Consider the following 16,722-nt stretch of genomic DNA (forward strand, 5'->3'; position numbering starts at 1 on the left):
TCATAGGCTCGTCCAGCTAACTGAGTGTCATTTACATGTTGGAGATGTAGAGCCATTGTTGGAAATCGCTCCCAAGCCCATAGTTGCAAAAGTATGAGAGGCCCAGTTATCTCACGAACTTCAGGTTTTGTTGCTTTGCACAATTGTCTATACAACCATGCCAAACATGTTCCACCCCACGAATATCGTCCCACATCATAGAGGTTAGCTAACAGTGGCAGGAACATCAAGTGAACAAAATGACTTGATTTGTCGGAAAACAGACTTTCACCCATCATTTGTATTATATATGTTTGCGCATATCTCATGACGGTTTTCTCATCTGTATCATTTGCGAGCTCATGGAATTGTTCCCTAACCATATCAAACTTAACCTCGATCCTTTAATTTTGTTGGCAGGTGGGGTCACACCGAGGTACAATTGACAAACTTGTAACCAATCATCATACATCACTTCGGTGACCGGCTCACCGTCAACAGATAACCCCAACAACACCTCTATCTCTTATAGAGTGATAGTGCACTCTAGACATATGAAATGTATGTGTCTCAGCCTCCATCTCTCAACTAAGGTTGTGATCAGATGCCAAACTAACTGAATAAATCTCAATTTGGCAATCCCATAAAATCCAGATATATGGAGTAGCGGTAGTATTCGAGGGTGGAGTGGGATAGTGCGCTAGACAACTATCTCTCGACGCCTACAAGATATTTCTCCAATAGTACGATCTTGTCATACAACAGAAGATGAATGAATGGATTGGTCGTACAAAACATCGGATTAATAGGTCCAGGGTTTAAAGCCATGATCTAAAAGAAAAAATATATTTATTTCTCAATTAACTAATGTACAACTTTATAAATTATAATAAAAAAATTAAATATACAATAAAAGTATCATCTACACTTAATTAAATATACATGAAAAAACTATTTATTTCTCAATTAAATAATGTACAATTTAATTAGAAGAATAATGTACAACTTTATAAATTATAATAAAAGAAAATTAAATATACAATAAAAGTATCATCTACACTTAATTAAATATACATGAAAAAATTATTTATTTCTCGATTAAATAATGTACAACTTAATTAGAAGAATAATGTACAACTTTATAAATTATAATAAAAAAATTAAATATACAATAAAAGTATCATCTACACTTAATTAAATACACATTAAAAAATTTATTTATTTCTCAATTAAATAATGTACAACTTAATTAAAAGAATAATGTATAACTTTATAAATTATAATAAAAAATTAAATATACAATTAAAGTATCATGTACACTTAATTAAATACACATGACAAAAATTATTTATTTCTCAATCCTTGACTATCTGGAGCCCTCTTAGTAACTAAGGACACTACCCTTGATTATGGCCTAACTGATTACAAAATCCACATCATTGTCGATTGATTGGTTCTGTCCAATCCATCTAGTTATGATAACGTGAACTGTTATGATAACGTAAACTTTTTGGTCTACCAATTTTTCTCAACAACGATAGATCAGCATGTAAGACGGGCATATTAGGGTGCGTGATCCAGTAATCTTCATGCGGTACAGATTGAAATTGAGATTCAGCACATGTTGACAATTTATAGTAGTCCTCAATAAAATCTTCGTAGTTCATGTTAAAATGTGAGCAAACTGCAATAACATTCATCGTTTCTTTCACTCTCCACTCTACACGTGTTCCGAGATTGGTCTGCTTAACCATATATAGCCACCTGGGTAACAATTTGTATGACTCATCCTAATCACCGAACACTCTAGCCAACATTTTTCTTTTGCCCTCCCACACCCTATGGTAAGGAACATGATATCCAAACTTTGATTTTATGTCGGACTGCAGTTGTGCTACACTGATAGATGGTTTTTCTCTTACGGCATCACAGAACTCTAGTCCAATCATTGATGAATCCAATTACACATGACTTTGACTCAGTTCTTAATAAAAACGTGTATGTTGTTCATCATACTTAGTGATCTCGAACAAGCCATGCGATTTTTTCTTTATTGCACGAAGTCTCCATTTGCAACCTTCTTCTCACTTCTTATACCAAATTGCCTAAATCGTCGGTGTCAATTCCACAACCTTATATGGTGCGTGACATTTAATAGTAAAACATTTGACCGCGTGTTGTAGCATTTCTTTGTTTTGACAAATCATCCCTTTATACAATGGAGTATTGTCAATGTCCACAGGGGCTATAATTGGGTCATGTTCTCGAATGCTACTAGTACATTCATCCCCAAATCGTTGAATGTATCTGAAGGTAACTCATGTTCACAACCATCAAAATTCAACTCTTCAAATTCATCGTCCGTTTCTGTTATGAAATCTTTGTATTGATTGTTAGCCGCTATATCTTCATCATCACATGGCGCTGCAACTGACTCCGGATCAGGATTAATACATTGAGTTGGATCTTCAAACTGACTAAAGGGTGCATTCAAGTTTATATCCAACCCTATCCTATTTACATTTACATACAAATGCACTAAATTCGGGAGTGACATCACAATTGAGAACATTAAGTTCATAGCTTGTTCATTCGGAATAGAGAATGACATAAACCTGACTAATCCTGGTGGTTCTAGATTAAGATGTCTATATATTATTTCTAACTGAATCATATCTACACTAAGTGACATCACAACCATTTCAATGAATTGTTCAAATACAATTCTACTATTCACATTTATGCTAAAACCCCCCACTTGGTGATTAGTCATAATCAACTCCATCAATACCATAAATCTTATTACCATTTGTAAACAACATAAATCCCAAACTTTTGTCTGCCATTTTCTTAAAAAAAAAAAAAAAAAAAAAAACAATATATTACTAATTGTTCTACTAATTATCAAACTTAAACAAAAACAAAAATCACGATAAGAAATTTATAATAAATATATTTAAAAAACCACAATAAAAATCAGAATAAGGTAAACTTTTTAAAACTATTTTTAAACATAACAATAAATTAAACTATTTTTTCAAAGTCAATACTAAAAAAATCAAAATATATACAAAAAATCAAAATAATTTTTGTATTAAACTAAAAATATTAAAGTTTTTAAACAGTAAACATCAACTTTTTAAACATAACAATTAGGTAAACTTTTTAAAACTATTTTTTAAAATTTAATATTAAAAAATTAAAATAAAAATACTATAAGAAATATATTAAAAATTTCAAAATAATTTTGTATTAAACTAAAAATAATAAAATTTTTAAATTATAAACATCAACTTTTTAAACATAATAATAAAAACTTTTTAAAACTATATTTTCAAATTTAATACTAAAAAAAATAAAATATCATACGAAATATATTTAAAAAAAATCACAATAATTTTGTATTAAATTAAAAATATTAAGGTTTTTAAATTATAAACATCAACTTTTTAAACATAACAATAAATTAAACTTTTTAAAACTATTTTAAACTATATTTTCAAAGTTAATAATAAAAAAATCAAATATCATAAGAAATATATTTTTTTTAAAAATCACAATAATTTTGTATTAAACGAAAAATATTAAAGCATAAATGTCAACTTTTTAAACATAACAATATACTATACTTAAATACAAACAAAAACAAATAAATAAATAAGATTAACATGGTAGGTATAACATAATATAAATAAGATTAACACTAATAACAACTACTAAGATTAACACTAATAGAGAAAGAACTACTAATGTTGGGTGAAATTTAACTTTCAAAACAAAGAGGGAAAGGATTTTTTTGGTTGGAGAATCCCATATTGGAAAATTTGGTGTTAGAAATCTCCTTTATGTACTCCAACCTTGTGTTTTGGGTTTGACCCCCGAGGGATATTCATGTTTTGGAGGGAGTGAGGAGATAAATCAATGTGGGTTTGGTGGATGTCCCAAGTGACGTGCATGTGTGTGATGATTATTTTTTAATTAAAAAAAATTAACTAACATCAATATGTAAATATTATTGAATTCAACAACTACTAAAAAATTAACATGGTAGATCTACTAAATTAATTAGTGGTTTACTTTTTTCCCTCAAATTAATTTGTGTGATTTGAGAAATGAGAAGCTTGAAGGTTGAGTTTTGAAAACTCGACCCACATAATTAATTTAGGCGTTAGGAATTAAAGAGGGGAACATAGACTGTTGGAAGCCAACGGGACAAAGCAGCGTAGCTCTGGAGCCGATGGGACGAATCGCTGCCCATGCATCAGCTTTAATTAGGTCGAGGGTTGAACCCTCGACATGTCCTTCAGCATAATATTTTAAACCTTTTCCCAACCTCGAAATATTCAAAACAACTACAAATCTCTAAATACTTTAAAAACAACCATATTTCACTAAATAGTTTTCCAAACCATAATATTTTTTAAAAAATATTCCTAATAGAGAAAGAACTACTAATATCAATATGTAAATGTTATTGAATTCAACAAGTACTAAAAATTTAACATGAAGGATCTACTAAATATAAAAAAATAGTAAGAAATAAACAGTAAACTCACAAATTTAATAGTGGTTTTACTTTTTCCCCTAAAATTGACAATGGTCTCTCTTTTCTTTGCTATTTGTTATCCGGCAACAAAAACTATGAAAAAATAAAATATTATGAGAATATGGATCTACAACAAAAACTATGAAAAAACAAAATATTATGAGAATATAAGAATTTTGTTAACGTACCTCTTTGCTATTCTTTGTTTCCCAAACAACAACAAAAGCTATAAAAAGAATATAATAGTAAGAGAATAAGAACAAAATTTACAATTATTTAAAAAAAAAATGAAATTTTGTATAGTAAATATACAAACCTCACAATTTGATGGACGAATGTGTGGGAAGAAGAATATTTAGAACAAAAAAAAGGAGTGGTTTTTTTATAAGTTTTCAAAAGAGAAGAGGTTTGGCGGAGAGCAAAATTTTTCGAAGGAGAAGAAGATGAGCAGTTCTTCGAAGAAGATAGAAAGTAATGAAGAAGGCAGAAAGCAATCTGTGTGATTTGAGAAGTGAGAAGTGGAGCGGGGCTTAAAAGCTTGAAGGTCGAGTTTTGAAAACTTGACCCACGAAATTAATTTGGGCGTTGGGACTTAAAGAGAGGGAACAAAGAGCGTTGGAAGCTGATGGGATGAAGCAGCATTGCTCTAGCGCCGATGGGATGAATCGTTGCCCATGCAATAGCTTTAATTAGGTCGAGCGCTGAACCCTCCACATGTCCTTCAAGTAGGTCGAGGGTTGAACCCTCGACATGTCCAAAGGTCGAGGGTTGAACCATCGACTTGTACTTAATTTTTTTTGGACCCTCGACATAATATTTTAAACCTTTTCCCAACCTCGAAATCTTAAAAACAACTACAAATCTCTAAATACTTTAAAAACAACCCTATTTCACTAAATAGTTTTCCAACCCACAATATTTTTAAAAATATATCCATAATAGAGAAAGAATTACTAACATCAATATGTAAATATTATTGAATTCAACAACTACTAAAAAATTAACTTGATAGATTTACTAAATATAAAAAAACTAGTAATAAATAAATAGTAAACTCACAAATTTAATAGTGGTTTTACTTTTTTCCCTCAAAGTGACAATGGTCTCTCTTTTCTTTGCTATATGTTATCCGGCAACAAAAATTATGAAAAAAACAAAATATTATGAGAATATGGATCTACAACAAAAACTATGAAAAAATTAAAATATTATGAGAATATAAGAATTTTGTTAACGTTACCTCTTTTCTGTTCTTTGTGTCCCAAATAGCAACAAAAACTATAAAAAGAATATAATAGTATGAGAATAGGAACAAAATTTATAACTATTTTAAAAAAATAAAATTTTGTATAGTAAATGTACAAACCTCACAATTTGATGGACGAATGTGGGTGAAGAAAAAGATTTAGAATAGAAAAAGGGAGTGAATTTTTATAAGTTCTCAAAAGTGAAAGGTTCGACGGAGAACAAAATTTTTCAAAGGAGAAGAAGATGGGCAGTTCTTCGAAGAAGGCAGAGAGCAATCTGTGTGATTTGAGAAGTGAGAAGTAAGAACTGGAGTGAGGCTTAAAAGCTTTAAGGTCGAGTTTTGAAAACTTGACCCATAAAATTAATTATGGCGTTGGGGATTAAAGAGGGGAACAGATAGCGTTGGAAGCCGATGGGACGAAGCAACGTTGCTCTGGCGCCAACGGGATGAATAGCTACCCATGCAGCAACTTTAATTAGGTTGAGGGTTGAACCTTCGACATGTCGTTCAAGTAGGTCGAGGGTTGAACCCTCGACATGTCCAAAGATCGAGGGTTCAACCCTGGACATAATATTTTAAACCTTTTCCAAACCTTTAAATCTTCAAAACAACTACAAATCTCTAAATACTTTGAAAGCAACTCTATTTCACTAAATAGTTTTACAAACCACAATATTTAAAAAAAAATATCCCGTTGGATCAATAAGGATACAAAACAAATACATTCTCCAAGAGAACGACAATGATGAGCGGTGATCTTGGAATTTCCAGCAAATAATATTGTAGCGTTACTAATGCACTATTATCCTAATATAAGAGATTAACATCCACAAACTGAATTTATGGTGATAAAAATAACAATCCACTAGGATAAATTTTACCTGATTAAGACGAGGGATATAAGAAAGAGAGCAAGACGAAGATAGATATGTAGGAAGAAAAATATGGACACAAAATGGTATTATTGTATAAGTTATTAAAGTATTGGCGAAGTTTATACACTTAAGAGTCACTTAAAAGTTAAAATACGATGTACTTTTCCCTTTTCTTTTATTGGTCACTCCCAATTTTTCATTTTTACCAATTAGGTGAATATATTTTTTCATATGATTTTAAAAAAGTTAGAATTAGAATTTAGTACTTATGATTGGATAAAATTTCTATTTATAATTACATGTTTCAAAAAAGAAAATAATAAAGAAGTCCTTTTTTTAATTAATTAATTAAATTAAATTAAATTAAATTAAATTATTTTAAATCCTCCCCCAATCGTTTTCTACCGAAATTTTAAAGGTTGTTGTATACATTTTGTGAAAATATCAATATAATATTGATGTTGAAGGATACTTTTGAAATTACTACAAAAACAAGAATTCAAACAAATATATCTAAATTAATAAAGAAATATCTTATATTTTAAAACAAATTAAAAGTTCAAATACAACTTTTTATGGTCTCTATATTTTTTTCTTTTGATTTATATTTTTTTTTTATTTTGGTATATTTTGGAACTTGTATTTCAATTTTGATTCATTTTAATTATTGAACTTTTAAAAGTTGACTATTTTGATATTTTAAAAATGAAAAAAAAAAAGAAAATGAAGGAACCAAAATAGTTATTTTTTTAAAGTATAAGAACTAAAATTAATTAAAGTTGAAAAATGTAAGAATAAAAATAAATGTGTGTTTGGCATTTTTAAATATTTAATTTAAAAAATAAGTTATTTTTAGAAGAAATTGAAATATTTAATCAGAATAAAAATAGCTTTTTAAAAATATTTTAATAAATTTTTATGGAAAGTGCGCGAATACAAACGGAGCCAAATATTATGAGAGTACGTGTCAAAATGAAAACAAAATACGTGTGTCAACTCAATTTACATGTTAAATTGGTAGTTCATAGTTGGTTGTCAAATTACAGGTAAAAATATCGCAATAGAGAAGCAAAGGTGGAACAGATGAGGAAGCGAAAGGATATTCACAAATCCATAGCAGAGCAGGAAAAAGTTCATGTATATAGATTCCGATGAAAAAGTTGATTAATTTTGAATTTAAAATAAGAATATCTGTTATGTAATCCATGGAGTCTCCACCTAAACTCTGTTCCTTCCTTTACATTTTTTATCTCATATTCTTCCTCTCCTCTTTCTTCCTTCCTCTTTCATCTGCTTCTCCTTCCATAGCCGCAACCTCGACCTCCAATTATGGCACCCACAAAATCTCGCTCAAACTCTATTATGAGTCGCTTTGTCCTTACAGCGCCAATTTCATCGTCAACTATCTTGTTAAGCTTTTTGATGGCGATCTCATCTCCATAGTTGATCTCAGGCTCGTCCCTTATGGCAACGCAAGGGTTGGCCGCAATGATTCCATCACTTGTCAGGTCCTCTGTTTTAATTCATTACATTTCTGCTTTGATTAATTGCAAAATGAATTTCTTGTTTCGTTTCTTCTCTGCTCGATTTGATTTTAGGGTTTTCGTTGTGGTTACTTTAGGGATGACCAATTGCTAATTATTTGGTTCAATTTTATCATCAGGAAATCTCTATATATTTTGATAGGGGGATTTTATATTTCAAATTTCTTCTCTGTTTCGAGATTAATGTTCATCCTTAATTACGCAGCTTAAACTGTTTGATGCGTCTGTTTGAGTCTTCGTTTCTGTTCCGTTTTAAGTTGGTGTTCATTGTTACTAGCTAATAAACTTGTTGTACTGCGTTTTGGAATTTCAGCATGGCCCTAATGAATGCCTATTGAACACTGTGGAAGCCTGTGCCATTAACGCCTGGCCTGAGCTGGTAAGACTTTCTCATGGGATCATGACATTATGACACTAGTCAGTTGCTTAACAACATTTCCTTGTTTATTATACATTACCGCATATAACTCCATTTTTTTGTTTCATTTTAATTGCATCATTTGTTACCTGTTTGTGGTTACTCGGGTAACTACTTATTTGCTGATCGTCGATATTAGTTTCTTAAATTTTATTGGATTGGTACAAGAGCTTTTCTTATTAATATTGTTTTGCTATCGACTGTTCTGATGTAGTTGGGTGTACATTGTCTCTTTATATATGTATGTTTCTCTTTTTGCCATCTTGGGACTGAAATGTTAGAACTTAAAATTACCATCACATATTTATTAACATATGTTACCTCCATCTCCGTATGGAGTTATATCATTAGTTACTAAGGTATACAGGGTGATTGAGTTGGATTTGGGAGGACAAATTTCTTCACTTGTACTGATGAGTTTTGCAGGACGAGCATTTTCCTTTCATTTACTGCGTAGAGCATCTAGTGTACAAACGGAAGTACACCCAGTGGGAGTCATGTTTTGAGAAGTTGGGGTTGAATCCCAAGCCCATCAGTGATTGCTACAATACTGAGCTTGGGAAAAAGGTGAGTTTCTTTAATTAACTCGGTTCAGATTTTTGTGTTCATTTGAGTTTAATCGTAATGTAATCTTGGCACCTGTTCAACTAGACTTGCACGAACCTGTGACAATAGATTCCTGGTTTTCGACATATCTAGCTTACTTGGTTTTCTACTGTGAAGATTTCATAGATTTTGTTGACTGAGATATAGTTGTTCCATCCATAATCAGTTCACTGTCTCTGGTTTATGGTTAAGTATACAAACATAGAGATAATCAACGTGGCGTGTTCTTTGTAATTGGATTCTTACCATTTTTCTCCAGCTTGAACTGGAATATGCAGCTGAGACCGATAATCTTCAGCCTCCTCACAAATACGTGCCTTGGGTTGTTGTAGATGGGCAGCCACTATATGAGGTTTGTTTCCTTCTTTCTGTTCCGCGCACTCATCCTCCACAAGCACAAATTAACTACATAAAGGTCTAGGCATGGGTTATACTAACATGGAGACCGTCTATTTATTATTGACACTGTTTTCATCTATGAGTTTCTTTCCTTTATTATCTACCCTATGAAATCTTTTCAAAGATCGGGTCAAAATTTGAGATTCTTTTAAAAGGTATTTTAAAGACATAAGTTTGCTTTTAGAATTTAGCTAAGGATTCAAACCCTTACAGAATTGTGAAAATTATAGTTAAAAAAAAAAATAGCAAGGAAACAAACAAAAGTAGAAAAAATAGAAGAAAAAAAAAATAAGAAATTGTTATTTATCTATTGGTTAACAAAACACACATAGGTTTGGTGCAATGATATCAACCCTTCGTCAAGTGTGGTATACACTTTCATTAACTTGAAACTGATAAGGATTTTCATAATTCTCTTGCTGCAGGATTATGAAAACTTCATAAATTACATCTGTGAGGCATATAAGGGACCTGTTCTGCCAAGTGCTTGTAAAGCTTCATCCATTAGTGCCATTTGAAGATAAAAAGCATAGTCTAGCCTCCCAGATATGCCAAGATGACGAAGACGAGATGACAATAATGTTGTCGATTTAATATGCAAGAAAGCGATCGAGGTGATAATATTATCATACATTGCTTGAATTATATCTCATCGTACAACCTTATACATTTGAATTGAATTCTGTTTAATCAATAAATCAAAATAGAAGAAAATGTTTGCAATGTTTCTGTTTGAAATCAACTTTAATTGTTCATAATTATCTTTCAACTATAGAGTCTTACAGTATAGACTGATAAAAGAACCATTTCCAGACGGATGCAGGTTGGATGGATGGGTGCAGTATATTCTTGTATTTTCAAATGTTCGATTTTCGTATATGTTACTGTGAGCAATTGGGAATGTGATAATTGTGTATCATTCACTTAATTCACCCAAATATATAGGGGAGTTTACAACAAATTAACAAAACTCCAACTAATAAAATGATTAACTGACTAACAGTTTCTTAACAGAAGATAACTAAATCTCAATATTATTCTTAATACTTCCCTTCAAGATGAGTGGTATATCCGTAAAACACTCATCTACTAGGATATCGAGGGATACAATAATCTAGGAGGAAGAGACTTACTAGTAAAAACATCAGTTAATTGATGCTCTGAACGATTGGGTAACAACTTGAGGAAGCCATTTGCAACTTTTATCTCGTACAAAGTGGCAGTGCACCTCGTTGTGGTGGTTGGTTCTTTCGTGAAAAAATGCGAATGTATAGTAGTTTAATTGTCGCAAAATAGTCATGCTTGCCTTTGAAGAGGAGTTTGGAGATCAGTAAGTAAATATGACAACCAAAGAATTTCACGTGTAGTCAATGTCGAGGATGTGTATCTGGCTTTTGCTGAAGAACGAGAAATAATACTTTGCTTTTTGCTTCTTGGATTTTCACGATACAAGAGAATCGTCAAGAAAAATGCAGAAGCCAGTGGTTGGTTGATCGTTGTGTATCAAGGCAAGATATCCAATCTGAGTCTGGAAAGGCTTGTAGTTGAAAAGAATTTGTGGTGGTCAACAAAATTTCTTGTCATGGTGTAGCTTTAAGTATCTCAACAAGTGATTTGCAGTAGATAGATGCATTTTATATGGCTAGCAACATATTGACTAAGTTTATTCATTGCAAAGGTGATGTCTGGACGATATATAGTAGTAAGACATAGTAATCTTCCAATGAGTCTTTTATAAGCTAATGGATTTGTGAGAGTATCCTTATCAGAATGTTGTAATTTCAACGATAGATCCATTGGAACAAATATCTGTTAATCAACAAACAACTTTCTCCCCTTTAGGCAAAACTTTAGTGGGCTTGTATCCTTAAGGCAAGTTCATATAGATTTCTTCAAGTAAATCTCCACGGAGAAACACGTTTACATCTAATTATAATAAAGACCAATTTTTGGATATTGCCATAGTGAGGAGAACACAATTTGTTACCAGCTTCGTAACCGATGAAAAATCTTCATAAAATCAAGATCCTCTTGCTATATGTATCCCTTTGCAACTAAATGGGTTTTATATCGTAATGATGTTTTATCTTGTATACCCATTTGCATCAAATGTCATGCTTATTTGGCAATAGAGTAACAATTTTCTATGGATTATTAACTCCGGATGAGTTGAGTATATGTATTTTCAATAAATCTTTATATTAATTTCTAGATTAGTAGTTGATGTTAGTTTTTTTTTCCTTTTTATTTTTTTTTCAAAATCTTTAAATTTTTATTGACATGTCGAGATTTTCATTGACATTTCTATATGTTCATGGGAGTGGAACAACATTTTTATTATATCATAAAAAAATATATATTTTTAGTACAACAAGGATAAAAAGTTTGAATTAATAGATATGTAAGAAAATGCCATATTGTGGGTATAACACAAGCAATTAGTAAAATAACTTATTTAAATATATAAAATGTTTATTTATTAATTGAAGCCGTTTTTCAATTTTTTTTCTGTTATTATTTTTTTTTAAAGAAATATCTATATTTTTCATCGATATTTTTGTAAAATGAAACCTCGACATTTTAATTCTTGATTGTAATAGAAGATAGAGGTAAACAGTTCACCTAAATGTAAATTATATCATTCGCAATTTTGCTTAAATTGGAATCAATGTTCATAAATATTTTAGAAGAGCGAGCCACGTTAAAGGAATGTAAACCCAATCTGTTCGTCGTTATCCTTCCTTCATAAGATTAATTTCATTTTCATGGCATGTCCAAGAATGCCTACTGAAATTCAAAGATCAGGTTTTCGTTCTCCAAACTATAACTGAAATTCAATCGAGGTTGAATTTTTTCACGGAAATCCGCCAACATGCATCGAGGATCAGAATCAAACCGCCAGCGATGGAATTTCTAAAGAAGTAGCCTCTTCATTTGCAATTTTGCTTCGCAAATCGAATTATACCGTGTTATTGGATCCGTGTCCATGGATTCTTGGCCCAGAATTCCCTCATTCGTTTGCTTCTTTCATCTCCTACTCTTGCTATGCTCTCAGGTTTCAGCTTCAACAAGCCCTAATTATGGGATTGATAAAGTGTCTCTGGATGTTTACTATGAATCCCTCTGTCCAGACAGTGTGGAATTTATAAAGGACAATCTGATTGAGTTGTTTGAGGATGGGCTCGTCTCCATAGTTGATCTGAGATTAGTTCCCTACGGCAATGCAAGGCTCGGTCGAAACAGTTCCATCACTTGTCAGGTCCTCCTTTAGATGAGTATAATTTGTTGTCTTTTGGAATGAAAAGAATTTGATTAAAAAGTTTGTTTGGATGTTTGATGGAAATTAAAAGAAAATAAGGATTTTCTGAATTGAGCATTTCTATCCTTGGAATATGAAATCCTAGGATTTCATTTCAAGAGCTAAACGAAGGAATTCATTTCAATTCCAGTAGGATTCAAAATCCCCGATCCCTTTAGAAACAAACAGAGGGTTATTGATGATGATTCTGTTTTGATTGACTCGCGAATGGCGTTTAGAGCTAAAGCTAAGTAGGGTTTCATGATTTTGATTGTTTATTTCCTGGCCTAGGGTGGAGGAATCAGAGAAAGAGAAGGGAGTGTATAGTAATAATGTTTAAAGACGGGTACAAGTTTGATTTCCCATTGCTGCCTACCCTGAAAGCTTCTTCATGGGTGTTTCCTTTCACTCAACTAATCTATTTTCGCTTTGCTTTTTGCATTTTGCTTTTACCTTATATAGTTCAACCAAAATAAGAACAGACCCCACATTTAAACCACCCTTTTTAGTTTTTAACCATAGGAACTCTTTCTCTTGGACGAAATGCTAAAGGAATACTTGGAAACAACAAACATTAGATTTTTCAGTCTTTAATTGAATGATAAACAGGGCCAATTTCATCATCAATTATCCTTTTAAGCTCTTCGAGAATGGTTTTATTTGATTTAACAAATTTTGTTCATTATGAGGAATCTGCCTTGCAATTCCTTCTCTATAAGATATGGCTGGGGAAGAGGGAGCAGGGCTTTGACCCAGGAAAAATTCAAGAGATTTCTTCATGTTCTTAGTTCTATCGTTCATGAACTTAGATTGATTCTTACCTGTCCTATCATGGTTTTCTGTTCCATTTCAAGTTGACATTTTGTTTTGCCTTTCTACACCCAGGCTTAATCCTGGAAAACATAGCAATCACACATCATGCAAACACATATATGAAAATACTCTTGCATATATGCTGGCTGAGGAACTTGCATTTTGTGGTGTTGATTTCAGCATGGGCCTAATGAATGTCTTCTGAACACTGTGGAAGCCTGTGCTATTCATGCCTGGCCTGAGTTGGTAAGTCTCATTATGAGAGCTAAATGGTTAGCTGGTTATTTAACTTTTTGTTCAGTTAGGTTGGTTCCGGCATTCGTTGCCTGTTTTCTCCTTTCTCATTTACTTTAATTGATAAACTTATGTGGCATTCAGCCATGGAACTACTTATATTCAGATTACTTTGATTGAGGTGAGGGTGAAAAAGTTGTTACAATGTGCATGGATTTTCTGGAAAAGTATCATGACTTCTTATCATTTGTTTCTTCATATTCAATGAGTTAAATGTGGTTGGTGATAGTTATCCCTTTAGTAAATTGGTAGTCCATTAACTATTTCAAAACATGAGATTCTGAAAGTTATGAACCTGGTGATATAATTCGCATGTTATCTCTTTCGTTTTTTGAATTATGTAGTAGCACTTTCACTCGTTGGGAAAATGAACCATAATGTTAAGAAATTTGTTCGATAAGTTGGAATGCTAAATTTTGATTTAAATTTGTCGATGTAGACAGGGCATTTTCCTTTTATTTACTGTGTTGAGGCTGTGGTGTACGACCGGAAGTTTACCCAATGGGAGACTTGCTTCGAGAAATTGGGATTGAATTCTAAGCCTATTTATGATTGCTATTCTTCTGGGCTTGGAAAAGAGGTGAGTTACTAAAACCAACTCAAGTAAGGTACTTTGTTGTTTCCTCAAGTCCCTTTGTGAAAAATATAATATTCTATGCTTTGAGCGTTAAACTGCAACTAGATAAACTTTAAATCCATTGTGGCCACCTACCTAGGAATTAATTTTCTAAGAATTCCCTCGACATTCAAATGTTGTAAGGTCAGGCGGATTGTCTTGTGAGATTAGTTGAGATTTAGTCGAAATGCGCGTAAGCTAGTCCGGACACTCACGGATATAAAAGAAAGAAAACTGCAACTAGATAAACTAACTAGATTTATGAGGATCGACTCTGTTTGTGACCAGAATTATCATTTCTATGCAGCTTGAACTACAGTATGCAGTTGAAACCAACAATCTTCAGCCTCCTCATAAATACGTTCCTTGGGTTGTTGTTGATGGACAACCACTTTATGAGGTTTGTTTTTCTCAATATATTCACACTCAACACATCCAAACACACTCAAAAAATTGCCTATTGACTATAATCAATCATGGGCATGTTGATTCTCACAAAGTGATTGGTCATTAATTTATGTACAATACATTGCTTAAGCGTTTTGATTTGAACTCAACCATACTTCTGAAGCTTATAAGGATTGACATGATTTCATCTTTCTGCAGGACTATGAAAACTTTGTTAGCTATATCTGTGCGGCGTATAAAGGTTCTTCTGTGCCAACCGCTTGTAGAGCTAAATCCCTTAGTGCCATTTAAAGAGGTAGAAAAGAAAAGCTCAACATGCTTCGAAGAAAAAGATAATGTTGTTGGTTTTATCTGTCTGGAATAAAAGTATTTTGCATTTCAATAATATTTTTGTAAGATAGATAGGGGAAAGACTCAATACATAAGGAGAAAGGATTATAATGAGAATAAATTCTTATTGATGATTTTACAGTTAATTATCATACTTATAACTAATACTCTTCCTTAAGTTGGTTTCCATTTTGCTTTTTACAACATTGAGTGACTAAGTTACCTTCCACTAATGAACGGTGGTTAGTAGATCTATCCGTAGTACTTCTTGTCTAATCAACATCAGTATAAACTTCTAGAGATAGTTGTCTTTTAAACAATATGCATTTTTCTAGAGTTTCCTTCTCAAGATTCTATATGTTGCTCCGTTTCTGGTGAGGGCATGAATTGACTTACCCTGCATATTGTAAAGACAATATCTGAATGTGCGTGAGACAAATAATTGAGTCTTCCCACTAGTTTTTTGGTACTATTCCTTATCCTTTTCTTCTTCATTTTTTGTAACTTACAATTTCAAATTTGGTTCAATAAGTGTCTTCAGTTATCTTGCACCCAAGTTTGTTTCTCCAAGTAAATAAATAATATATTTTCTTTAATTCACGAAGATACCTCTTTTAAATCTTTGATCCGGAACGCACTTTAATATTCTCAGGTCTTTGATTTAAAACACACTTCAAGTTTTTTCTTTAAATTTGTTAATTTTACTTTATTATCACTTGTAAAAATAATGTCATCTGTATACAATAAAAACCATATTTTTGTTATTTGCAGAATGCTTGTAAACAATAATTTGATGAGCTTGACTTTGAAGGAACACAAAACTTGTTACTACTTTTCCAAATCATTCAAACCATGCTCTAGGAGATTTTTTGAGTCTGTATAGACTTCTTTTAGTCGACGTACTTTGTTCTTCTTAAGGTCAATTTCAAATTCTGGTGGTAAGTTGATAAAGACTTCTTCAATGTTACCATTGAGAAAAACAGATTTAGTGATGGGGCCAATCTAAATTTGTTCCAAGAATAATAGTAGTCTAAAGGAATTAACTTTAGCAACAAGAGCAAAAGTTTTCAGATAACCAATCCCATATGTTTGAGTGAATCTTTTTGCAACTAGCCTTGTTTTATATATATTTCAACCTTACCATCAATATTACATTCAATGATAAAAACTCGTTTACACCCTGCTTTTTTCTTATCTCTTGGCCATGTACTATTATTGTTTGCAATTTTTATTGCTATGTTGTGGAAGTATGACAGAAATGAACCCATGTTGAATTGGGTTTAATTTAACTTTTTTGAAAAATATGCTCAAATTTAAACCAATTAAATAATTTTTAATAAAATTAAT

General features: G+C 31.8%; 2 protein-coding genes across 4 annotated transcripts; both read left to right on the forward strand.

The window, feature by feature from the left end:
• The first annotated feature begins 7,600 nt into the window (after window positions 1-7,600).
• On the forward strand, window positions 7,601-13,939 carry LOC120082927 (gamma-interferon-responsive lysosomal thiol protein-like). 3 transcript variants are annotated; one of them, XR_016531594.1, is made up of 6 exons: window positions 7,658-8,157; window positions 8,507-8,572; window positions 9,038-9,178; window positions 9,477-9,569; window positions 10,042-10,230; window positions 13,908-13,939. XR_016531594.1 is itself a non-coding variant. In XM_039038349.2 (5 exons), exons 1-5 carry the CDS (start codon window positions 7,855-7,857, stop codon window positions 10,132-10,134), a joined length of 696 nt encoding a protein of 231 aa, XP_038894277.1. In that variant the 5' UTR covers window positions 7,601-7,854; the 3' UTR covers window positions 10,135-10,339. The 3 variants fall into 3 exon arrangements, 1 of the variants encoding a protein (XP_038894277.1); XR_005483333.2 differs by lacking the exon at window positions 13,908-13,939 and adding an exon at window positions 10,430-10,586; XM_039038349.2 differs by lacking the exon at window positions 13,908-13,939 and having other exon boundaries at window positions 7,601-8,157; window positions 10,042-10,339.
• Window positions 12,127-15,521, forward strand: LOC120082928 (Thioredoxin superfamily protein). Its single transcript, XM_039038350.2, has 5 exons — window positions 12,127-12,875; window positions 13,908-13,973; window positions 14,461-14,601; window positions 14,945-15,037; window positions 15,244-15,521. The coding sequence occupies exons 1-5, from the start codon at window positions 12,603-12,605 to the stop codon at window positions 15,334-15,336; spliced, it is 666 nt and encodes a 221-aa protein (XP_038894278.1). The 5' UTR covers window positions 12,127-12,602; the 3' UTR covers window positions 15,337-15,521.
• Window positions 15,522-16,722: the final 1,201 nt, after the last annotated feature.

This window comes from Benincasa hispida, chromosome 8 (genome assembly GCF_027475165.1).
Source record: "Benincasa hispida cultivar pf3 chromosome 8, pf3_genome.v1.1, whole genome shotgun sequence".
Lineage (NCBI taxonomy): Eukaryota > Viridiplantae > Streptophyta > Magnoliopsida > Cucurbitales > Cucurbitaceae > Benincasa > Benincasa hispida.

What these genes read in the sequence shown, in the direction of transcription:
- LOC120082927 (XM_039038349.2), top strand. Translation starts at nt 7,855, where the DNA reads ATGGAGTCTCCACCTAAACTCTGTTCCTTCCTTTACATTTTTTATCTC. An exon ending in ATGATTCCATCACTTGTCAG is followed by an intron (nt 8,158 to 8,506) that starts GTCCTCTGTTTT and finishes TTGGAATTTCAG; the next exon opens with CATGGCCCTAATGAATGCCT. An exon ending in ATACTGAGCTTGGGAAAAAG is followed by an intron (nt 9,179 to 9,476) that starts GTGAGTTTCTTT and finishes ATTTTTCTCCAG; the next exon opens with CTTGAACTGGAATATGCAGC.
- LOC120082928 (XM_039038350.2), top strand. Translation starts at nt 12,603, where the DNA reads ATGGATTCTTGGCCCAGAATTCCCTCATTCGTTTGCTTCTTTCATCTC. An exon ending in CTTCTGGGCTTGGAAAAGAG is followed by an intron (nt 14,602 to 14,944) that starts GTGAGTTACTAA and finishes ATTTCTATGCAG; the next exon opens with CTTGAACTACAGTATGCAGT. An exon ending in ATGGACAACCACTTTATGAG is followed by an intron (nt 15,038 to 15,243) that starts GTTTGTTTTTCT and finishes ATCTTTCTGCAG; the next exon opens with GACTATGAAAACTTTGTTAG.